Source organism: Penicillium riverlandense, assembly GCF_028828495.1.
Source record: "Penicillium riverlandense strain IBT 135883 chromosome Unknown utg000002l_segment0_segment0, whole genome shotgun sequence".
NCBI lineage: Eukaryota > Fungi > Ascomycota > Eurotiomycetes > Eurotiales > Aspergillaceae > Penicillium > Penicillium riverlandense.
The window spans coordinates 2,836,147-2,858,801 of NW_026643195.1; the positions used below are offsets into that span (position 1 = coordinate 2,836,147).

At 50.8% G+C, this 22,655-nt stretch overlaps 10 protein-coding genes across 10 annotated transcripts; 6 read left to right on the top strand and 4 right to left on the bottom strand.

Moving 5' to 3' along the window:
• Nucleotides 1-855: 855 nt before the first annotated feature.
• N7474_003467 (uncharacterized protein) lies at nt 856-2,801 on the top strand (the record flags this gene model as incomplete). Its single annotated transcript, XM_057194882.1, has 5 exons — nt 856-1,171; nt 1,228-1,248; nt 1,307-1,363; nt 1,414-2,673; nt 2,728-2,801. The coding sequence occupies 5 exons, from the start codon at nt 856-858 to the stop codon at nt 2,799-2,801; spliced, it is 1,728 nt and encodes a 575-aa protein (XP_057056237.1).
• Nucleotides 2,802-3,765: 964 nt separating this feature from the next.
• On the bottom strand, nt 3,766-4,740 carry N7474_003468 (uncharacterized protein; the record flags this gene model as incomplete). Its single annotated transcript, XM_057194883.1, has 1 exon — nt 3,766-4,740. The coding sequence occupies one exon, from the start codon at nt 4,738-4,740 to the stop codon at nt 3,766-3,768; it is 975 nt and encodes a 324-aa protein (XP_057056238.1).
• Nucleotides 4,741-5,842: 1,102 nt separating this feature from the next.
• N7474_003469 (glutathione S-transferase family protein) lies at nt 5,843-6,639 on the top strand (the record flags this gene model as incomplete). The annotated part of the gene is made up of 2 exons (XM_057194884.1): nt 5,843-5,971; nt 6,082-6,639. The coding sequence occupies 2 exons, from the start codon at nt 5,843-5,845 to the stop codon at nt 6,637-6,639; spliced, it is 687 nt and encodes a 228-aa protein (XP_057056239.1).
• A 171-nt stretch (nt 6,640-6,810) lies between these two features.
• Nucleotides 6,811-9,607, top strand: N7474_003470 (uncharacterized protein; the record flags this gene model as incomplete). The annotated part of the gene is made up of 3 exons (XM_057194885.1): nt 6,811-6,900; nt 7,796-7,918; nt 7,973-9,607. The coding sequence occupies 3 exons, from the start codon at nt 6,811-6,813 to the stop codon at nt 9,605-9,607; spliced, it is 1,848 nt and encodes a 615-aa protein (XP_057056240.1).
• A 701-nt stretch (nt 9,608-10,308) lies between these two features.
• Nucleotides 10,309-12,269, top strand: N7474_003471 (aminotransferase-like domain-containing protein; the record flags this gene model as incomplete). The annotated part of the gene is made up of 7 exons (XM_057194886.1): nt 10,309-10,479; nt 10,564-10,579; nt 10,646-10,677; nt 10,740-10,950; nt 11,007-11,083; nt 11,133-11,957; nt 12,012-12,269. 7 exons carry the CDS (start codon nt 10,309-10,311, stop codon nt 12,267-12,269), a joined length of 1,590 nt encoding a protein of 529 aa, XP_057056241.1.
• Nucleotides 12,270-13,243: 974 nt separating this feature from the next.
• Nucleotides 13,244-15,899, top strand: N7474_003472 (putative serine/threonine protein kinase; the record flags this gene model as incomplete). The annotated part of the gene is made up of 3 exons (XM_057194887.1): nt 13,244-13,693; nt 13,743-14,027; nt 14,076-15,899. The coding sequence occupies 3 exons, from the start codon at nt 13,244-13,246 to the stop codon at nt 15,897-15,899; spliced, it is 2,559 nt and encodes an 852-aa protein (XP_057056242.1).
• Nucleotides 15,900-16,613: 714 nt separating this feature from the next.
• N7474_003473 (uncharacterized protein) lies at nt 16,614-17,525 on the top strand (the record flags this gene model as incomplete). Its single annotated transcript, XM_057194888.1, has 1 exon — nt 16,614-17,525. One exon carries the CDS (start codon nt 16,614-16,616, stop codon nt 17,523-17,525), a length of 912 nt encoding a protein of 303 aa, XP_057056243.1.
• Nucleotides 17,526-17,750: 225 nt separating this feature from the next.
• On the bottom strand, nt 17,751-18,098 carry N7474_003474 (uncharacterized protein; the record flags this gene model as incomplete). The annotated part of the gene is made up of 2 exons (XM_057194889.1): nt 17,751-17,890; nt 17,954-18,098. The coding sequence occupies 2 exons, from the start codon at nt 18,096-18,098 to the stop codon at nt 17,751-17,753; spliced, it is 285 nt and encodes a 94-aa protein (XP_057056244.1).
• A 353-nt stretch (nt 18,099-18,451) lies between these two features.
• Nucleotides 18,452-20,580, bottom strand: N7474_003475 (fungal specific transcription factor domain-containing protein; the record flags this gene model as incomplete). Its single annotated transcript, XM_057194890.1, has 6 exons — nt 18,452-18,787; nt 18,893-19,133; nt 19,183-19,603; nt 19,660-19,856; nt 19,928-20,494; nt 20,555-20,580. Coding segments are annotated over 6 exons (1,788 nt in total), but the record flags the coding sequence as incomplete, so codon positions are not given.
• A 482-nt stretch (nt 20,581-21,062) lies between these two features.
• Nucleotides 21,063-22,637, bottom strand: N7474_003476 (dipeptidase; the record flags this gene model as incomplete). The annotated part of the gene is made up of 4 exons (XM_057194891.1): nt 21,063-21,333; nt 21,404-22,029; nt 22,151-22,227; nt 22,289-22,637. The coding sequence occupies 4 exons, from the start codon at nt 22,635-22,637 to the stop codon at nt 21,063-21,065; spliced, it is 1,323 nt and encodes a 440-aa protein (XP_057056246.1).
• Nucleotides 22,638-22,655: the final 18 nt, after the last annotated feature.

The window sequence follows — 22,655 nt, forward strand, 5'->3', positions numbered from 1 at the left end:
CGGTTGGCCGGAAGATCTTGTGCGTGTATGGAGAGCGGGGAAGATGAAAATCTTCTGACCCTTAGCTTGGGCGAAGGGCTCAATCTGAGAGCGATTTATGACGTGACGGAGAGCATTCACTTTAGCAATCGCTATTGTATTCTCCAATTGTGGGGATGCGAATGAAGCGATCGCTTTTGAGTTTAGAGTCAACACATCATCATATGTGAGAGTGCCTGTCCTTGCTTGTGTGGTTCGATATGGCATATCTTCGACCTGTCGCATTTGCTCGTCCGGGAACACTGTCGTCTTTTGGAATACCCTATGTGGGATCTTGTAAGTTCTGAATCACTACTGTCCAGGCTACATCGACTAGGGGGCTGCATACGACCTAAGGTCGTGAAAAGCATGAGGAATAAATCAAATCAAATCAGACCCCCACCGTAAGTTTTGTCCAAGCATACTTAAGGAATCCTTACTTTGCCTCTTTACTCCGGATAGTTCAAGTCCGTCACTCAGGAATACTCCTATAGGCCAGGCCGAGTCGAAGGTAAGTTGCAATCTCACGGGACCGGATAAGCGGCGGTTAGCACACACCCCCTACAGCAACCCGACGCCATGATCCTTGTCCGAACACACTCCGAAGACACTCCGAACGCATCGATTAATGCTTTTCACCCCGCGTGACTCCGGAAAGATAAGAGGTCGGCTGGGGTCCGTCTCGAGCTGTATATTTAATATATATATGTAGTCAAAGCGCGATTGTGGATCACTTCAAACATATTGTTAGTTATTTTCTGTTTCAATTCTTCCGTCTTTCAATCGCGCTTGCGATTCTTCCGCAGGCATAGTTTCACGTGACCACCTTTGAACAGCATGGACGAGAAGCTCAGCACGGGCGTCTCCCAAGAGGTGGTGCAGGGCACCTATAGTAAGCCCCAGGCTCGCAAACCGTATGATCCGGATGTGACGTTTGAGGAGTACCACTACTATGCGAACAAAACAAGGGAGGAGGAGTCAACTTACGCACCTCCGGAATTCAGCTGGCGCGACCTCGTTTCGAAGAAGCCAGATGGGGTGGAGGAATCTCACCTGACAGCAACGGATTTCGCCGACGAGAATCGGCTTCATATCTCTGACGAAGAATGGGCTAATGCCAGTCGTTCGTTCAGGTCGGCGTCATGGGGGGCTTGTAAGTACTCGATAATACTGCCGCTTTAACCATGATAGCTGATATACGCTTTCAAGGCTGGTATCTCATTGCCGAAGGTATGGAAATCCAAAACGACCAAGATATCCACAAAATAGGAGACTCACCGCGTAACAGACATCATGGGTCCATATGGCGCTGGATTCACTATGGGAACGTTGGGATGGGGCCCGGGTTCGCGGACATGCTCACTCTTGCCCCAGGACATCACTGACTGGACGCAGGCGTCGTATTCTACACTGTATTTGGCTTCATGGCCGGATATTCCGGCTACTTGATCTGGCGCGTCTTCTTGGGTGTTGACAGCTACCAGTTTCCGGTCAAGAACTACGGCGATCTTGGATACCGGACCTGGGGCAAATATGGCCGCCATGTGACGAATATTCTCCAGGGAGTGTCCCTGTTGTTCCTGGTTTCTTCGGTCACTTTGGTATTCGGTGAGAACATCTCTCAAGTGTCTAGGTTCAAATTGTGCTATGCGGCCTGCCCGTTGATCTTCGCTTTCGTTGGCCTCTTCTTTTCGCAAATTCGCAGTCTCAAAGCCTATGGATGGGTAGCCAACGCTGGGGTATGGATGAACGTGTTTGTGATAATCATGACGATGGGCGTCATGGCTAATACACCCCCTAACTACGCGATCTCGAGATTGGGATCAGCAGGGAGTGCGGTAGACTCATCTACTATCACGCCCGACAAGGATGGGAACTATCCACCGATTATACACTACAACAATATCCCTCCCAATGGCTTAATCGGTACAGTAAATGGCATGCTATCTGGCGTACTGGCCTACGCTGGAGCGCAGCTATTCGTCGAATTTATGGCTGAGATGCGCCGGCCTATGGACTTCATCAAGGCGATGTGGGGAGCGCAGTTCTTTATCTATGGCTTGTACTTGACCTACGGATGTGTCGTCTACTACCTCCAAGGTCAATACTCCTTCAATCCCAGCTACCAGGGCGTCAGCATATACGGCTGGCAAACAGTGGGAAATATGGTTTCACTTTGCGCCTCCCTAATCAGCGGTGGTCTGTACGGGAACATCGGTATCAAGGTCATCTACAACAATATCTTCTTGGATATCTTGGGCGCACCACCACTGACCACCAAGCGCGGCAAGATCTTCTACGCATGTATCGTTCCGATGTACTGGGCCATCGCCTTCATAATCGCCGCAGCTATACCCGACTTTTTTGGCCTGAACAGCCTCATCTCTGCCTCCATGCTTCTCAACCTGACTTATACCCTTCCCCCGATTTTCGCGCTCGGTTTCGATATTCAAAAGAATGCCATCCGACCCGAGCGCGGAGAAGGCTTCGACCCTGCAACCGGACAAGTGCGCAGGGAGGGATCTACCGTTCAGCGATGGATCCGTGGCTTCTTCAGCGGGGGGAGGTTCCAGGTCGCCATCAATACCTGGCATGTCATTTACTTCCTGGCGTCTCTATCTATGTGCGGCCTGGGTATTTGGGCTGCTCTCGAAGGTGAGTTCGTCCTTTTCGGCTCCATGATTTCAGTAATATACTAACCCCTCCCAGGTATGATCATTGCATTCAAAATTCCACAATTGAACTCGTTCTCTTGCGTATCACCGCTGAACCTGAACGCCTAATGATCAATTTTCTCTGCGTCTCGTGATGTCTCACTGTCTGCCCATTGAAAGTCCTATCTGCCGTTCATGATTATATGGGTAGCCAATAAATAATCGAGCCCTTTTGAACAGCGACTCTTCCCCGTAGCATATCATTATCACGCCCGTGCCGAGGTATCCTCTGCCCTCCTAATCATCGGCTATATCTTGCGGAGTTAATTCTGCTGTGTTGAGTAACGGCAGCCACACTCATGATTACCTATATGGTAAGTGAGGGCCAGTGGATACCTCGTTGTCCGAGACCTAAAGCTTCTGGTCGTACCAAGCTTGCCCTTGCTCCGAGGCCCCTCCGGTGGAAGCGTGATCGATTCAAACGCTCCTATGTAACACTCCGAGTCACAGTTGTATATCGCCTCCAAGTTTATCCAGCAACATGATGCACATCAGCCTCCCGTTGCGTGATTTATATTTTACCCAATACGGCGACTTCTCATCCAACCGCCATAGACGGGACTCGAACACCGAAATAGCGGGAAAACGCAGGCAGCGCATGAAATGAAAGAAGTGATAGGACATATTCCGAGAGGGTTAGTTCACATTTCTGGATCGCTAGGCGATTCGGGATATCCCAGTGTCACCCGGGAGGCACCTATAAGACCAGGAGGCCATCGGAAGGGTGCTGCCGGAGCGATGCGCCGGCTGATTTGAACATCGAGCACTAAAACGGAAAGAGCTAGTCACGGGGCGCCAGACATTATCCTGTGTGTATGTGCCTGTACGTTCCGGACTTTCTCTGCCATATGGGGCTTACCTATCTGGGCGGCCGTGCCTTTAGTGAGGAAGCTTAGGGTCTGGCTCCCTGCGTAGATTTCAGCCAAAATTACAGAACTTGCTAGCAACGGAGTATGCGGATTCCATTGATTGTGGAAACACAGGAATCAGATGCGTGGCTAGAAAAGAACACGCCGCTTTGCCATAACTATCATCACACTACGGAGAGCTTCCCTCGACCACTACCAGTCCCACTGCACGTTCTATAAGCCCTAAGTCTTTCACCCAGGTTGTTGGCTAGGCCTTGTAATCGGTCGTTCTCAGTTGTCAACCGGGCATAAAGATCTGGTGAGGAGTCTAGTGCCCCGCACAGAACGATTTTCAGTATTAGATGGAAGAGGCGCAAGAAAGACACTGAAATAGGCTCAGGGCCGGGAGGTCCGATCTCCATCTGAACCAGGTCAAGATCAATGAGCCATGATTCTAGAGAGTCTAGCAGAGCTGCTTTCTCGGATAGTAGTCGGAGAGCGATTCCTACGGATTCGACTTGCGAGACTTTGGAGAGGAATTCAAGCGTCGACGCGGCAATCCTTGTAAGCTCTGTCCGCATGTCGGGTGCAATCGTGCGAAGATCGCAAGATTCAACAGGTTGTTGATTAGGCGAAATCAAAGACACAGACGACGCCGTCCCACTTCCCTCGGCTGTTGCTGGAGGATCTGCAAATTTACAAGGTGCAGCAAACAGCTTGATAATGAAGACATCCACGAAGGGTAGTTGGTCATGGTGTGCTGGCAGCAATTTGTTCGCGGCAACAAACCCTGGCCTTGCCCGGTACTCGTGCATGATCTTGAGTCCGTGAATGATATGCTGGGCCATGGCAGCGTAATTCTTTCGCACTTGCTCAATGCTGATGAACATCTGACAGCAAAGTAATGCCGACTTCAACCCATTGGAGCCCAGAGATGACAAGTTAGACGCAAGACCCTCCAAAGCCATACTGTATTGCTGGAGGCCATACTGATAGCTCGGGATCTGCTGCGCGACAGACACTGGACCGTCTCCGGACGTCTCGAGATCTTCCCGAAGAGCTCTGAGAGACAATAGTGAGTGTCGTACGAGCGGATCTGTCAAGCTGGCTTGAAGGACTTGTCTGGCTTCTTCGTGACAGCCCAGATTCACGTCGAACATGGTTTTGGTGGAGAAGTAACGATTAAGAAGGTCGATGTCCTGAGGAGTGATGTCAATGAAGGGTGACCGGATTGGTTCTAAACCAACGTCTGACTTGATGCCACCAGCATGAGCATTGTTGATGGGTTGACTGGTAGAAAATCTAAAGGGGGACTCGTAGCCGTCGCAAGTACGACCAGTGCTGACACATTTTTGGCAAAACGGCTTATTCTCATCGCATTTGACCTTCCTAATTCTATTGCTTGTTGAGCACACTCACTGCCGAGCTGATTGGCCGTCTAAGTCTTGGGGTGTAGACCGGTGACGGGATATGACTGACCTGCAGGTTGTACAACCAGTTTTCACCTTTGTTCTACATTTAGTGCTCCGTTTGCGGGCAACGACGCTTCCGACCATCATTGGGCGGGGGGTGGGACTTTCACGCTTGCGCGGAACACTCTTTAGACGAGAGGAAGAATCGTTATTCTTAGAATACTACGAAGTCCGGAAGAAAGTGGGGAAGCACAGGTAGAAGCTAAGTCACATGAGAAGCACATGACTGGGAACCAGGTCTGTGACATTACCCTCCCAAACAAGCCTCCATCCGTGCCAGGGTCATCACCAGAATTTTTAGAAAGCCCGTAGAGTTCCTCGCTTTCTTTAGCAAGCACACTGCCGAGACTGCCCTTCAAATAACTTCGTATCCCTGGCCTTCTGGCGGCTCTCCACGCTTGGCATCGAGCAGGATCAGCGTTTAGCAAGTAGCAAATTTCCATAGCAAGCAAGAAATCCGACCAGACGAATCAAATGATGCGGCGTGATTCCGCACCGCAACCATACGTTTGTAAGGAATGTCATGTCTCTAGCAGACGTCAGCGCTAGCCCGATCGGGTAGCGAAAGCGAACCGACCAACCATATCCCAGGCCAGTGTCGCTGCTTGTGAATCCCAAAGGGTCTCGATGGAAGTGGAAGAGGCTCTATAAATACCGCTAGCTTCTGCTCCCAGTGAGATGTCTTCGCCTTAAATACTGAGTGGCTCTCTTGATGAGAACTTCCACAATATCGAAGCTCACAAATAGCCCCAGATTCGCGTCGAAACTGCTGTACAGCCCGAAATCGAAAATGCCGGCGTTTACTCTCTATGGCTCTCGCGGATCGACCAACACCGATCGTGTCCGCCTGACTCTCGCCGAAGGTGGCTTTACCGACTACGACCTCGTTCTTCTCAACCTTCAGAAAGGGGAGCAAAAGGTGGGTGACCCGTTTCTCTTGGAAGACGATGCGAATTGCATATCGTATCGAGCCTCAAATTTCTTCTCACTCATAATCATTTGTTCCCAAGCTGACGCCGTCGTTACCAGTCCAAAGAACACGTGCAACGACATCCATGGGGTAAAATACCCGCACTAACTTCCGCCGATGGCTTCACTCTTTATGAAAGTCGCGCAATCTGCAAATACCTTGCAACAAAGTATTCATTTCCCCTTCTGCCCTCCGCCTCCGACGTCGAAGCCGCGGCGCTGTTCGACCAGGCACAGTCCGTCGAAATGCTCTACTTCGCGGATCCAGCCGGCAGAATCGCCTTCGAGAAATTTGCCAAACGCTTCATGGGGCTACCCGCCGACGACGCCGTCGTCGAAGCCGCACTGAAGTCGGTGGAGGCGTTTTTCGACGTGGCAGAACGTCTGTTGCAGAACAAAGAGTACATGGCTGGAAATGTCTTCACTCTCGTTGATATCTACTACATTCCGCTGATCCAACGACTTTTCGCGTGCGGCTACGGAGATGTCATCATCAGTCGCGGAGCTGTTCGTGCGTGGTGGGATCGCTGCGTGAACCGGCCAGCCATACAGAAGTTGTTGGCCGCTGATAAGGAGGCTGCGGCTGCGGCTGCGGCTGCGGCTGCTGCTAGTAAATAGGATACCTGTCAAGTAGAGAAGGTACACTGTCCTCAGTTAGTAGAATATAGTGATATTCTACTGCTACTGTATTGAGTATCGACGTCTAAGAGCTAGTTGATCTGGGGACGTATATCCCTGGTTCAGTGTCGAAAGCTGATGATCAGACGCGTGAGTCGACGCGATTTCAAGATGGTCCTGTTACAGCTACTGTCCTCGTACAGCCATGTCCTATTACAGCTGCTGGCCTCGCATTTATTTCTGCTTCCAAGCAAGCTCGTAGTAAGTCAAGAACGCTTTCATTTTGACCTGAAGATTTCCGGTTGAAAGCAAGATTGGCCATACTCAAAGGTTAAAAACTACAAAGGCTAAAATTAATAGAGTAGAATGCGAAGGGTGACATGAACTGAGGAACTCACAGCTTTAGAAAGACAAAAGTGGAATTCTGTGCCAATAGGTAGCATCAACAGGACAACGTCCATAGTATCAACAGGCACTATCCACCAGTTGGTAAGTAGGCTGTTTATCGACTAACCAAACGGGGTTTCTCAGCATCGATTGACAATTTACTGTCTCGGTTTACGAAGTCATGGTTCGAAACTCTATCTTCAGCTTCAAAAGATGAGTTTTTCCCAAGTTAATATCTTCACCTATGCCTAAACATGATGTCTGTTTTGTTAGTGCATTGTCGTAATATAAAAATATTTGCGAGCGAAGATGGAAGACTATGACCACGACTCAACAACATGAACAAATATGAACAAGAACCAAACAGGTTTGTTTATTATTTTTGTTTTGTTTTAAAAAAGATTTTCGTCGTTCTGCTCGCTTTAGGTAAGACCCCCACGCTATTCTGAGTCTCGGGATTGTCGCCGAGTCTTTAATCAGCGTTCCCCCTCACTATCAAGGTTCCCCTCATCTTGAGCATCTATCTTCGCAGCTCACCCTCGGACTTTGTCTTGTCACTTAATTTATTGCTCTTCAAACTCGGCCTTTTATCATAGACTTGCATAAGAAGGAATTATGTATGTGCAAAGGGACCGTGATAGCATTGCGAGTCGATAGCTCACCTGAAGCTAGGGGTTACACTGCATCCTTTGCTTTTTTCGAAGCTCTCTGGGAGGTCGGTTCCCACAAATAAACTTCATTCATTCTTGCAATACTGACTGACTACTAGGGCGGCGTCACTCATGTCTTCGTCAATCTGGGGTCCGACCACCCCTCCATCCTGGAGGCTATGGTGAAGGGCCAAAAGGAGAGGAAAGATCGGTTCCCTACCATCATCACCTGTCCCAATGAGGTCGGTTGTTTATAAAAGAGTCTTGTTGTTTGCAGTAGAGCTAACCCGCACTAGATGGTCGCACTGTCAATGGCTGACGGCTACGCCCGCTTGACAGGCAAGCCCCAAGCGGTGATCGTTCACGTCGATGTCGGAACGCAGGGACTGGGTGCCGCGGTCCACAATGCCTCGTGCGGCCGCGCACCCGTTCTGATCTTCGCTGGCTTGTCGCCGTATACAATCGAAGGAGAGAGCCGCGGCTCTCGCACCGAGTATATCCACTGGATCCAGGATGTGCCAGACCAGAAGCAAATCGTCTCGCAATACTGCCGGTACTCTGGGGAGATCAAGACCGGCAAGAATGTTAAGCAGATTGTCAACCGGGCTTTAAAATTCGCTACCAGTGACCCTCAAGGCCCCGTATACCTTGTCGGTGCCCGAGAAGTTATGGAGGAGGACATTGAGCCTTATCAGCTGGATCAGAGTCTCTGGGGTCCCGTTTCCCCGGCTGCTCTACACAATGAGGCAGTGAACATGATCGCATCAGAGCTCGCAGCTGCTCAGAATCCATTGGTTATTGCTGGTTACACCGGCCGGAAGGCACAGGCTGTGGTGGAGTTGGTCAACTTGGCAAATCACTTTAAGGGTATCCGAGTCCTGGACACCGGCGGAAGTGATATGTGCTTCCCTGCCAATCATCCTGCTTGGCTCGGGCTGAGATATCCCGGCCATGAGGCCATTAAGACAGCCGACGTGATCCTTGTGATTGACTGCGATGTCCCCTGGGTTCCTACCCAGTTCAAGCCGTCGCCATCGGCCAAGATTATTCACATCGACGTGGATCCACTGAAGCAGCAGATCCCCGTCTTCTACATTAATGCCATGGCTACCTTCCGTGCCGACGCTACTACAGCGCTCAAGCAGCTCAATGTCCATATTTCGATTAATAACTCCCTTCAGCAGTTTGTGGCCTCCCAGCAAAATCTCAGCATGGGCAAGCGTCGGGATGAGGAGTATTTGCAGCGACGGAAGGCCATCTCCGATCTCGCCGTCACGCCCGCAGGCGGCAAAAACGCAGCACTGAACATTCACTATCTCATGGGCCAGGTTCGCCAAGGCTGCCCGCAAGACACGATTTGGGCCATCGAAGCCGTGACTCTGACCCATATGGTCAGCGATCAAATCGGGGCCACTCTGCCACAATCATGGATCAATTGTGGCGGCGGTGGTCTTGGCTGGTCAGGCGGCGGAGCACTGGGCATCAAGCTGGCGACGGATGTGCAGCACGGTGGGCGCAACAAGGGCAAATTCGTCTGCCAGGTCGTCGGCGACGGGACCTACCTGTTCTCCGTGCCGGGATCAGTGTACTGGATCTCGCGGCGCTACGGGATCCCCGTGCTGACCATTGTCCTCAACAATAAGGGCTGGAATGCGCCGCGACGGAGCATGTTGCTTGTTCATCCGGACGGCGATGCCTCCCGCGCTACAAATGAGGATCTCAATATCTCCTTCGCGCCCTCGCCGGACTACCCCGGCATTGCTAAGGCGGCCGCTGGCGGCGAGATCTGGGCTGGCCGCGCTGCCACTGTGGCGGAGCTGGCGCAGAAACTGCCTGAGGCGATTCAGAGTGTGCTGAGCGGGAAGAGTGCTGTGTTGGAGGCACAGATGGATGGCACGGTTGGCAAGTATGTGGAGCGTGCGAATCTCTAGAACTGAGTATTCAGTTAGGTCAGTCGATGAAACCTGGCAACTCCATTCACGTTCTACCCCATACAGCTCATAATGTGTCCTCCAAACAAGAGTGCATAGCAGCCAATTCAATGTTGAACTCAACCCATTCTGAGTATAGTTCCACGGCCCACTCCCCTGTCGCGGACTCTGTTCCGATAAGCTGTCCGATGCCGGGGGTAGCCTTATCTAGGCGGGATGGCAGAAAAATACATGATCGGCGGCCCATTCGGCCTCCAATCTGTGTACCCGAGTGTAGTTGCAGCGTGCCCCGCACCTTGTCAATGGCAGGGCGCACAACCACGGCGTTGTTGCCCTCGCACAGGCATGCATTAGATAACAGAAATTGGTGGTGAGGGGGAATCCGAATCTCGTAATAAGAAAGCACCCAATGCGGTGAGTCCCTATTATTGGCTGCCGAAACCGCCGAGGGCGGGCTTCTAGTAAACTCTTGCCCATTCCATTCCGCCTCTTGCCTCCTCGCCTCCGTCCACTCTCTTCTTTCGCAACTACCCTTTGGATCTCGAAGTTGCTGCGTGAACTGCTATACTCTGTGTCGCGACCAGCTACTGCGCCTTTCTAGCAAATCAGTTCTCTGCCCACTCACCTAAAGCGGATTTGCCCGCACACACAAAGCTGCGGAATTACACTCCCGCTTCGCACCATTTCCCGCTCCAGTCACGATGAGCCCACCCGCACCACTCGAAGTCGACCTGATGGGGGTTACGGACACCACTGCGATTCCTGTTCCGGACCCGTTGACCGTCAATGGCGTCCCGGCGTGGCGGGAGAAGATGGCGCAGATGCCCACTGGCGTCGCGGCGGCGAGCAGCAGCGATATGTTCAAGAGCCCGGTATGACTTGATGGATTAGATATGCCAGAGAAGAAATGCTGATAGGGGGTTATGTTGGGCTAGAGTTGCTATAACAAGCCCAAGGCGAAGCGGTTTGACCGTACGTTGCTACACCGAGAGCCATCTATACTTTTGTGCATTGTTCTAACCAATGTTGTTTCCACAGATCTCCTGTCTCTCGAGGCCAAGTCGCGCAAGGTTCGCATACCGAATTATACAAATTTCAAGTTCACGAAAGCTGATCGTTCTGCCCTTCACAGTCGTCCACGTTGAAGGGCGCGGCTCGTTTCTTGAAGAACCCAGGCATCATCTCCCTTGGCGGCGGTCTGCCCTCTCCCGAGTACTTTCCCTTCGAACATCTCGACATCAAGGTGCCCACACCCCCCGGTTTCTCTCCCGAGGCCACCCAGAAGACGGGTGAAGTGTTGCGGGCTGGCAAGCATGACATCCAAGAAGGAAAAAGCCTCTACGGTATGTGATACGGCAAAGTCGAAGTGAAACAGCCACTAATTGAGTGTCATTTGCAGATCTTGAAATTGCAATGAACTATGGCCAAGCTACGGGAGCTGCCCAATTGCTCCGATTTGTGACCGAGCACACAGAGGTGAGCATTTCCAGACCTTCAAATTCCGGACCGTGTCTGATAGAAACAGATCATCCACAACCCCCCTTACTCGGACTGGCAATGCTCTCTGACTGCCGGTAGCACCTATGCTTGGGATACGGCACTGCGGGTGCTATGCGAGCGAGGCGACTACATCATCATGGAAGAGTACACGTTTGCCAGCGCTGCGGAGACCGCTTTCCCCCTAGGTCTCAAAGCGCTGGGCGTGCCCATGGATGAGCAAGGCATGATCCCCGAGGCCTTGGATGACCTTCTCAGCAACTGGGATACAAAAGCCCGCGGTGCGCGCAAGCCCTACGTGATGTACACCATTCCAACGGGCCAGAACCCCACGGGAGCGACCCAGTCCGCCGAGCGCCGTCGGGCTGTGTACAAGGTTGCACAAAAGCACGATATCTACATCGTCGAAGACGAGCCCTACTATTTCCTGCAGATGCAGCCGTCCGGCGGCGAGGGCGCCAAGCCTCTTCCCCCGCCTGCCACCCACGATGAGTTCATCAAGTCTCTGGTTCCGTCTTTCCTGAGCCTGGACGTTGATGGCCGCGTGCTGCGTCTCGAGTCCTTCTCCAAGGTCGTTGCGCCTGGCACCCGTGTCGGCTGGATTGTTGCCTCGGAGCAGATGCTTGAGCGCTTCGTGCGCACCTTTGAGGTCTCTTCGCAGAACCCCAGCGGCATCTCCCAGATTGTGCTGTATAAGCTTCTGGACGAACACTGGGGCCACACTGGGTATCTGGACTGGCTGATTAATCTGCGCATGCAGTATACCAGCCGTCGGGACTCGATGATTCACGCCTGTGAGAAGCACCTGCCTAAAGAGATTGCTCACTGGGTTCCTCCGGCAGCAGGCATGTTCGTAAGTCTAATAGTCCGCCCTCTAATCTTTGATCAATGCTAACAAATTGTACAGCACTGGATTGGAATCGACTGGCGCAAGCACCCCGGCATCGCCTCCGGCAAGACCCGTGACCAAATTGAAGAGGAAATCTTCATGTCGGCAGTCAACAAGGGCGTCCTTATTTCGCGCGGGAGCTGGTTCTTGGCCGACCAGTCGGTTGCAGAGGATAAGATGTTCTTCCGTGCTACCTTTGCTGCGGCGTCGTCAGAAAAGATCTCCGAGGCCATTAGTCGGTTTGCTGAGTCTCTGCGGGCGCAGTTTGGTCTGTAGAATGCAGACTTGTTCGCTTGCTTGGATGCTCTATAGGCAGGCTCAAGTGTATTTAGTTGAACATATAAAGGCTCGTTGAGAATTTAAATAGATCTGGCGAGGTCATTTCTTTGATACGGGGCAGTCTATTGATAATTATGCTTTTATCAATGATGATTCCACTTATTTCGGTCTCCTTTTCAAACAGTCTCAGAGAATCGCAGCATTGAATCCTCTCTTCCAACGGACAGTACGATTGACGCTATACCCAAAGGGGGGAAGTATCACGTGATCCATTCCATTTGTCGCCAGACACATAATGTTATTGGCAAACATCAACAACATCCCAGCCCTTCCTTCTGTCCAGTACATCTCTCGTGAATACAGTGAACGATTTCTCCACTCCCACTCACCAGTCCTGGTTGTCCCCTTCATTGTTGTCCAGCACCACTCGCGCCACTGAGGTCCCCTTAGGGAGTCTGGAGCGCGGCCTAGCGCATGACGCAGTTCGGCCGATTTCCAGTTCTGGATGCTCTGCGTTGGGCTGATGGCGCCTGACTGCCACTTCTAGTAAGTCCATTCATTCATATACTTTCCGCTTGTGGCTTCCATTCCCCGTGCCTTCTTGGGCACCACTGGGACTTTCCACCCTGTCGCCAAAGATGTGCCACATTCTTGCCTGGGTCCTGCACCTGCCCGGGTTTGATTTGATTGGCTAATGTGTGTATAACAATATGACAGATTTAATCATTGGATATCACATTCTGCTCATTCGTTGGCGCTAACCGGTCTGCGACCGGAAGTCAGCTTCCTGTCTGCTGATGACAGCGCCATCAGTGAGTATGCCCGATTTCTGGTTCCGCAATTGTCTTTTCGGTGTCGCGTTTCCTAACTCGTACCCAGAATAATTCTTCAATTACGCAACAGCGCACTGCTGTGCGTTAACTACACATTGCACACATCTTGCAGTTGCCATCCGCTACTTTCTAATCAAAATGGAGTCACGGGGGTCACATTTGTTGGACCCGTCGTCCGCATCCGCGATGGCGGCTATTACGAAACACAAAGCCGAGGCCATCAAGCTTGCGCGCGAGCAGGGGCAGGCCGTCCGAGAAATGTGCCGTCGCGCCAAGACCGAAGTTCCGCCGTATGAGTTCGAGGAGCTGATTGGCAAAGGCGCATATGGTCGCGTCTACAAAGGTCGACAGACTTCTTCGGATCGGCTGGTGGCCATCAAGGTTTTGGATATCGACTCTTTGGATTACAAGTCTCTTCGTGATTTCAGGGATGAATCCATCAAGGATTTCATCCATGAGACTAAAGTCATGAAGCAAGTGAAGGACTCCGGGGCCAAGAATATTAACGAGCTCATTGAGGCTATATCTATTCACTCGCAACTGTGGCTGGTTTGCGAGTACTGCCCCGGTGGTAGTGTTCGGACTTTGGTATGGTGTCCTGCTTTCCGTCTCTGGGATTGAATGTTGACCTCGTCAGATGCGTGCGACTAACGACAAACTGGATGAAAAATACATTATTCCCATTGCCCGTGAACTCGCTGTTGGACTCCGCGCTATACACGATGCTGGAATCATTCATCGCGACGTCAAAGCTGCGAACATTCTAATTCATGAGGAGGGGAGACTAGAAATCTGTGATTTTGGAGTCGCAGGTATTCTTCAATCTCAACGAGACAAACGGTCCACATGGATTGGGACGCCACATTGGATGCCCCCAGAAATGTTTGCAGCACGAGGTGAGGCGCATCAGTACAGCAGTGAAGTAAGTATCTCGACTGTCTTTGAAGAAAAATTCACGCTAACTGTTCAGATCGATGTATGGGCATATGGATGCACACTATACGAGTTCGCGACAGGGAACCCACCTAACTCGGGCCTACGGGAGCGCATGCAAATCGGCCGTCAATTGAACCGCAATACTCCTAAACTGGAGAGCGACAGGTACAGCCAGGGACTAAAGGATCTCATCTCATTTGCACTCGAATCAAATCCTTCCGCTCGACCCACAATGGCCGAGATTCTTGCGCATCCCTACCTTGCAGATACCGATGAAGAATATCCCACATCCTCGGTCAGCGAGCTGGTCCGAAATTATTATCAATGGTCTCAAAGAGGAGGCCAGCGCATTTCCCTGTTTCATCCTGGAGGCGCTGCGGCTGCAGAGCTTCCTGGTACCGAAGAATCGGAGGAGGATTGGAGCTTCAGCACCACAGATGGCTTTGAAAGGCGATTCTCAGTCATCGATCTCGACCAAATTGCAGCATCCTTGGCCCAGATGGAAGAAGAGATCAGTCCCAACACCCCGACCGTTGACGTTGATGTCAGCGATGATGTCTCATCCGATGGGGAAATGAACCCAGAAGATAAGGCAAACTTTGACGAACGAGTGCGTCGAGGTGCCGCGGCAATGGAGGGACTTTTTAACGAAGAGTTACCGAGTTACACATACGAAACTAAGAATGACTTTGTGCCGATCGACCCGTCTCCACCATCTACAGACCTTCCCCTTCGCACCGAAACCGACCGCTCTTCTGTCACCTCTACTTTCATCGATATCGACATTGGCTCATTTGACTCCTCACACTATGCGGCCGGCGCTGCAGCCACGCAGCCTTTCCAGCTAGCGGATGCTGATACCATTCGCGCCAACCGAAACTTGCAACGCAACTCCAATGAATCGGCTTCGGAGAGCGATTCTCTGCATGAGACTTTCAAACCCCAGTCAGGGCCACGGCCTCCGACGATGGATTGGAAGTTTCCAACATTTAATCCTCCAGAAGAAGAAGAAGAATCTTCTCAGACGACCAAAGAAGTTTCAGTCCCAGAACCTATCCAAGAGGACCCGGCCCTAGACCCGGCCCTGGCAGAGAAACGTGCGACCATGGAATGGACATTCCCTATCATGGCCCCTCCGCCTGAGGAACAGGAGACAGCTGTAGAGACGGATCGCCACGATACTGTCAAGGGTCCTGTTCCGAGTCTCCAGCGGCAAGCCACAGATGATTCGGCAATTTCCCGTCCATCAACATCCGCATCGAACAAGTCCACGATGTCGGACTCAGACTACGATCCGTTCAGGTTCGATCGACCGGGAACCCCGGAAGGAACATCTTCCGTTCAGCATACCCACGTTTTCAAGGAAGAGTTCCCTGCGATGATGGAAACGATGGGGTATAACGAATTCGAAGCGTCAGGACTCCTCGATGGACCGGGACCAGATGAGGAGTCTCAGCCTCTTTGGGAAGACGATCAGGAGGTGATGACGCCCAGTTACGTGCCATTGCCAACCGCCATCCCGCAGCGCGAGTCTTCGCTCGGGCCCTCGGCCTCATCAACATCGGAGCCGGGATCTCCGATCTTTGAGGCCTTGCCGACTGCCCGTCGTGAACCTGAGTCGCGAGCGACTACTATCGTGGGATCAGATGACCTGGGCGCTATCTCATTCCCGGCCCTTGTTCCTCCCAGTGCGGAGAGCTTGATGGAGGGCGTTGATGATGGCGTGTTGACACTGGAGCTAGATCGCTTGCTTGGCGACTTTCTGGATTCCCTATCAGCTACGGGCGAGGCGCTGTCCAAGGCAAGACTTGGGAATGATGAGAATAAAACAGATGACACCTCTGAGCAGGCTCAATGAGGGTGGTGAGTTGAAGTTGTCTAGATTTAATCAAACACGATCGTGGTCTTGAGCCGGTTATTCCTCGTAATTATTCTTCGCAGATTCCCAAATAAGGTGTGGCGTTGCCTTGCCCTACTTCCCATTTGGGCGTGGACGTGTTGTGTTCCTCCCACCTCGACGTCGTGCTTCCTCTAAGAAACTACCCCCCAGCCGTTCTTCTAGCTTTTTCTTTCCTTTTCTTCCATCACCCATCATAAGCCTCATACACTCCCTTCTTGCTTCATTCTGTCCATATTCCCATCATGAACGTGGATACCTCAAGCAACTACTCCCTTCTGTCAATTTCTTTTCCGTCCACGCCGCGCCCTCACACTCTCAACGAGTGGAAGGACGCGCTCAACGGCGTGAAGCAGCTTTACGTCCAGCGCCAATACAAGCAATGCCAGATGCGCTCTATGGAGCTTCTTGCTGCTGCAAAGGAACCTGTCCGTGCCTTCGAGTTAAATACTACCCGTCGCTTGTCTGACATACCTTGCTCTCCAGATTAACCCTATCCACAAGACTTACCTCCATTTCTACACCGCAATCTCTTACGAGTTCCAGGGTCGAGCAGCCCATGTTTACTCCAGCAACAAAATATCACTTTTGCGTCTGTCCCTCGATCACTTCATTTCGTGCAATGCCGCTTTACCAGACTTCATGCCTCTGCCGAGTCTCCAAGAGAAACATAATATGTCTGTCTACGCTAAAGACTCTTGTGAGTATGGTCTCTTCCCATCTCCAGTCCGCAAGTCCCTCATCAGCAGCATCACACGCATGATCGACAGTTCCCTGCTCAGTGCTGGGGATGATCCCTTCATTTCAGACCCCGGACCTAGCTCTGAGCTTCCTGCGACGCTTTCTCTATACAAGTTCCCCCCAGACACCAAAGAGAACAAAAATGGGCGTCTCTTTCCCTCGCCTCTCAGAATCAGAAAGCCCTCTGTTGATATCACAACCTCCAGCAACGCTGCTGCAACAACCAAAGATCACACAAGCAAGTCAATCCTTCGGTCAGAATTCTCAAATAGATCCCTTCCACCTCCGCTGCCGCTCAGGATTGTTTCCGCCAGTCGTCTAAACACCGATAACCAGCGGCCAAATAATGCTTTTCTGCCAAAGCCTTTTCTTTCTAAACACACCAACACAAATACCACAAAGGCGCAGAAGATTACAAGCAAGCATTGTGAACCAATATCTTTTGCTGGTGCGCCAGTGATCTCCCGGTTCAACAATAACATCGAGTTCCTGCGGTCTCAGATTACTTCAAGTATTACTTCACTGCAATCCCAAGTCGATCACATCACGGAGCTGCAGCAGACCCGTCGTGCCCGAAACATGCAACGCTGTGCATCGTTCTGGACATTCAGCCCTGTGACTCAGCATGATTTATCTGACCAAATGGAGGATGATGGCTGTGAAAAGATAGTGGACTACTTTGGGCAGCCGCTGCGGAAGGAGAGCAAAGAACAGCGCATCACCCGCCTCCGGGCCGAAGGCTGGCGTACGGTTGGATTACGCTCTTATCGTAGTACTTGGAAGGGTGCCGAGTATTATCAGGAGTACTGCAATGCTGTTTTGGATGAGCTTTACCTGGATTCGTGATGGAGTTGAGCATATTTTGAGGCGCTACCCGCTAATACCAGGTGATGGAATCTAATGAGATTATTATGGGATTTATGTTGGATGTCACAAATCTGATGGTGCAATTTGACGAAAGTGAAATCTCGTTTAAAGTGTGAAGAATACAGCAATGCCAAATGTTGATTTTGAACGTCCATAGTTAGCCAATCCAAGGCCTTTGTATTATCCCCTCGACCCATAGGAGAGTCACAGCGCCTTGCTCAGTGTCGAACCAAGTTCCTCTCCAACTCCTCCTTTCCCAAATGTTGCGCCAAGCTGATTCCCGAGCTGGTCTTGAAGCTTGCTGAGATCCTTATTCTCGCAAAATTTCTTACTCGCCAAGCTTTCTACAGAGCGTCGCTAGTTAGCGATATGTAGTTTAGAAGGGCACAGGCAAATTGAGAACACACTCTTCATTCCATATGACACTTTCGTCTCTCCCATGTAGCCCAAGAGTATTTCCTGTAGCTTTTTCTGGTGTTGGTCCAACATGCCGGAGACCCATGCGCCGAGGAGGACGAGTTGGGAGACAACGTAAAGGATGAAGTAGAACATTGTCAATATATACTTTTGATTGAAATTGGGGCTTGGAAATGATTCTTGAGGTTTATCTATTTATTAACGTGTTCATCTGACCTACGCGCCTATGACGTCCAACATGACGATATCCTGAGGCTCCACCTCATTTGTGTGGCTCGGCCCACGAATCATAGGGCGCGTATATATTAATCATGGCCTGAGTCCTGTTTAATCTATTTACAGCAACACATGAAGGGATATGGCTTTAAAGCGATTTAATGAAGGATAGAGTCCCCGTTGTCTCCCATATAGAGGCAATCTGGAAAATTGACCCTGTGGCATACTGGGTTAATAGAAATTCCATGACTAGAGAGAGTGCAGACATACCAAAAACCACCGTTAAAGCCACAATAATCGGAGGCCATCCAATCAATTGCAGACAGGTCCGCCGCTGCGTCGGTAGACGGTGTATTGATTTCTGGTGCATCCAGAGGTTGTAGGAGCAAGTCGACAACCGATTGCAGAGAACGTTTGGCCTGAGCAAATAATTTAAAATTTCCGTCGTTCGGACTATGCAATATATCCATGTGCGCGGTTAACACAGAGAGGCTTTCGATTGTTTGCCGCCGAAGAGGGGCATCTATGTGCTTCAATCGGAACCGAGATGATGGTTGCAAAAGATAAAGAGCAAGAGCACCTGCTGCAGGTAGAGCGCACGAGGCAACCTGCATAGAATTAGCAAAGTGAGACGGCACAGACATGGAGCCGAAATCACACACTCTCCAAGCTAAAGATATAAAGCCTAAACTCGGTAACTGTTCTCGGCGTACCAAGGCCTCGTTGACCCAGGACAGGAGTTCGCTCGCAGACTCAAATAGGGCTGACTGTTCGATACCGTGCCGCCAAGCTGCCCATTCAATCAAAAAGACCGATTGAAGATAAAACAGCCGAATCTGATGCAGGCACTCGGCTTCACGCCGGGATCTTGGCCTGTGCCAAAGTTCATGCGACGATACTATGAGGAAGCGAGGAAGCTTGGCCCATGCATCACTGATGTCGCGGCGCAATTCACTAGATCTAGTCAGTCAAATAATTTAGTAAAGCGGCGGGAGCGACGTACAATATCCGCTGTTGTACGTCGGATACATTCTGGCCAAGGAGTAATTCGAGGGTATCTTCCCGGATCATCGCAGTGGTTGTGGACCATCGCAAGACTGCACCCATCCGAATATGGCCCTGCGTGTTCCAACCATCTTGGTCCAGCTTTCCCAGTTCTCTATTGAGATCATCGCCTGTGATGGAATACATGTTTTCATCAATGTCAAGGGGAAAGTTGATGCAACAGAATCTTTTACTCATTCGAGGCGGTCGCCCGAGAAATGTTGCTAGGCTAACGTCAATTCCGTATAAGCGAGAGAAAATGCGCTTGCGCACTTCACACAGGAAGAAAGCAGCATTGTATCCCTGTTGGGCATTTTCGTGGAGTCCAGCGGCAAGCAGAGCCCCTGCTGCATCATTCAATCGACGCCATGTCTTGAGGCCTGCAGCACAGTCAGTCCATTATACTCTTGGTATGCAGAGGTTATTTGTAGCATACTTTGATCTCCGTAGAAAACCGACTGAAATTGAAATGTTTGGTATAGAAAGATTATATGAACGTCGTTGAGTACATCCAATGACTCGCAAAAGACTGCACATTTGTTTCCGAAATGAACAAAATTCATCCGCAGCGTTTGTCGGTCCTGCTCGGTGTTGTACAGAGCGTGCGGTGCGCGTAACTCTGTAGCAGCAATTCTATATCTAGTGTCAGCCAATTGTATCAACCTGTTAAAACAGACATGCCGAGTACATCTTTCAGTACATACCCAGCAAGCGTCAGGACTACTCCCACTGTCTCCCAGCGTAAATTCGAACCCGTATACCGACCGACAAACTCCTGCAATGTCATCGAACGATGGATATTCACGTCTCGGCTGCTATTCTCAAATAAATGACGCGACAAAGTAAGGAGGTCGGATTGCCGGTTTTCAGAACGCCGTAGGCGTGCAATCTCTTCCGTGATTGAGTCAACAAATGGCTGGACAAGGAATGCGCCGACATGCGACTCCAGCCCATTTCCTGTCCACTCCGAGAAAATTTGCCTGAGGGTGTTGTCAATGGCGGAGTTGAGAAGTAATTCTAACAGCTGCGCTCCCTCAATTGTGGATGTGCTATTCATCGAGTGGTCCGCAAAAGCGTTCGAGCCTTCGGCATCCCGGCAAACTGATAAGCTAGGCTCCGGCTCCCTAAACAATGTGGTTTGCTCTCGCAAATTATCCAGTACAGAATTCAGAGAGGATGAGCCCTGGAACCCCGGATTGGGATATAGGCTGACTGGCACACCTGGCTCGACAGTTCCCAGCATCGGCGCAGTCTCGAAATCTCGAAGACGTCTGAACAGAGATTAGAAGGTAATTCATCTTGTGGTATATCATAGAGCAAAAGTCACTCACCGCAAACCTGATAGCCGGGATATCATGGAGGACCGACTGCGCTTGAACGCATTCTTTCTGTAAACACATTCATCGGGGATGTCTTTGCTAACGCAGCGAGAGCAAGGGTGTTGATGGTCGCAGGCCAGTTTGGACAGCCGACAGGCCTCGCACGATGCAATCCTCGGCGGACGCTGTGCCCTGGCCCCGTTCGAGCGATTAGACATTGTGAATTGACGGTCTCGGAGAAAGGTACATGATGACGGCCAAATCTGTTCGGCGTGTTCAGAATGAGCGATAAGCGGGGGTCCTCCGTTATCTGGGGTAAATCGAGCCAATTGGAGTTCCGCTACATAACAAAGGGGGACAGAGAAAATTATTTTGTTGGCTAATTGGTTTTTGATTTAGCAGCCATGGCAGAGCTGTTGATTGCGGAATGCTTTTATTTCAACCTCGAGTACCCAACCAGCCCATTGCATAGAACGAAGATGCCGCGTTACATCCCAACCTGGCCGACCGAGGTAACCAACTACTTGGATGGCTTTAATGTTGGCAACGATCCCTCAAAAGTCGGCGGTGCTCTTCCCTCCCAATAGCTCTCAATAGGTCGCGAATCAGCCCTTTTCTGTACCTGCGCTGCCACCTTCTCATTCTCTCGCCAAACTCGAAGGATATTCCTTCCCACTAACTTATGAACCTGATCATCCGTTGCACCACGCCGCATGACTGCTTCGATGAGCCTCGGATATGCGGAAACATCTTCAATCCCAGTAGCGACGCTACCCGTTCCGTCAAAATCGCTTCCTTCGAGATGTCAATATTGAGTCGTAACTGCGAAGAAATTTCTTACCAATTCCAACATGATCCCACCCTGCAACAGATGCCGCATGATAAATATGGTCCACCACATCTTCCAGAGTTGCCTTGTCTGGGTTATCAGGTCGAACGAACTTTTTTGCGAAAAAGATCATGATCAAACCACCATTGTGCTTGAGTGTTTGAAGCACATCATCAGGTACATTTCGAAGACTCTTTCCAATTGAGTAGCACCCAGAGTGGGAGAAAATGACTGGAGCTCGCGTCATGGCCAGGACATCTCGCATTGTTCGGTGGGATGTGTGGGAGAGGTCCACCATCATCCCTAGACGGTTCATTTCTTGAATGGCAGCCTTTCCAAAATCGCTCAGTCCGCCGTCCTTGCCAGTCTCGGTAACCGTTGAAGCCGCTGTAGCGAAGGCATTGTCACAGTTATGAGTGATAGTGATATAGCGAACTCCGATATCATACAACTGTCGGATAACAGCAATTGAAGATCCCACCTGATGCAGTCCTTCCGCACCGAGCATCGAGGGGATTTTCTTGGACTTGAAAGCCCGTCGGGCACATTCTGCTGTCTCGCAGTATCGCAGTTCGTCGTATTCGGCGATCAATCGCTTTGCCACATCCACTTGCTCAAGCGTATCGCGGACGCTATGCTGAAAATTAAGAATCAATAACTATCTAACTGTGTGGCCTAAGGAAGACCTTACATTTGGGTCGTCAAGGTGAACGATACGTGGACACTAGGTCATCTGTTAGAACTCGTCAATGTCTAAGTGGTTATAGTTGGGACCCTACCTCAACAAAGACAGACCAGAATTGTCCACCTACTTTGCCTTGCTTCATTCGCTTAAGATCCGTGTGAGATGCAAGACCTAAGGAGCCGTTAGAGTCAGCCCCCAAAACTGTTAGTTATTCAAATGGATTAGTTCTCACCCTGGCGGAATGGAAGGTTATTTCCGTAAATTTGATTGTTCAACTGCAGCCGGACAAGAAATGGCAGGTCGTTATGTCCGTCTATGAGAGGCGTCTCTGAAAGAACCCGAGCTGCTCTGGCTTGATAGTCGAGTGGATCAAACCTTTCTCCATGTAACATATCTTTTGTTCTCATTGCCAGCCATATCGTTATAGATACAGAGACGATAGCGACAATTCTGAGAGGATTCCACGTTTTTGGTCTCTGTCGGTTTAAAACAACCACCTGTCCCTCATTCTCGCATGTTGTCCTCTCCGCCAATACTGAGCCCGGTGGCCGTTGTGGCTCTATTGTGCTGGTGCGATCCATCGATAGCCAGGAGAATGC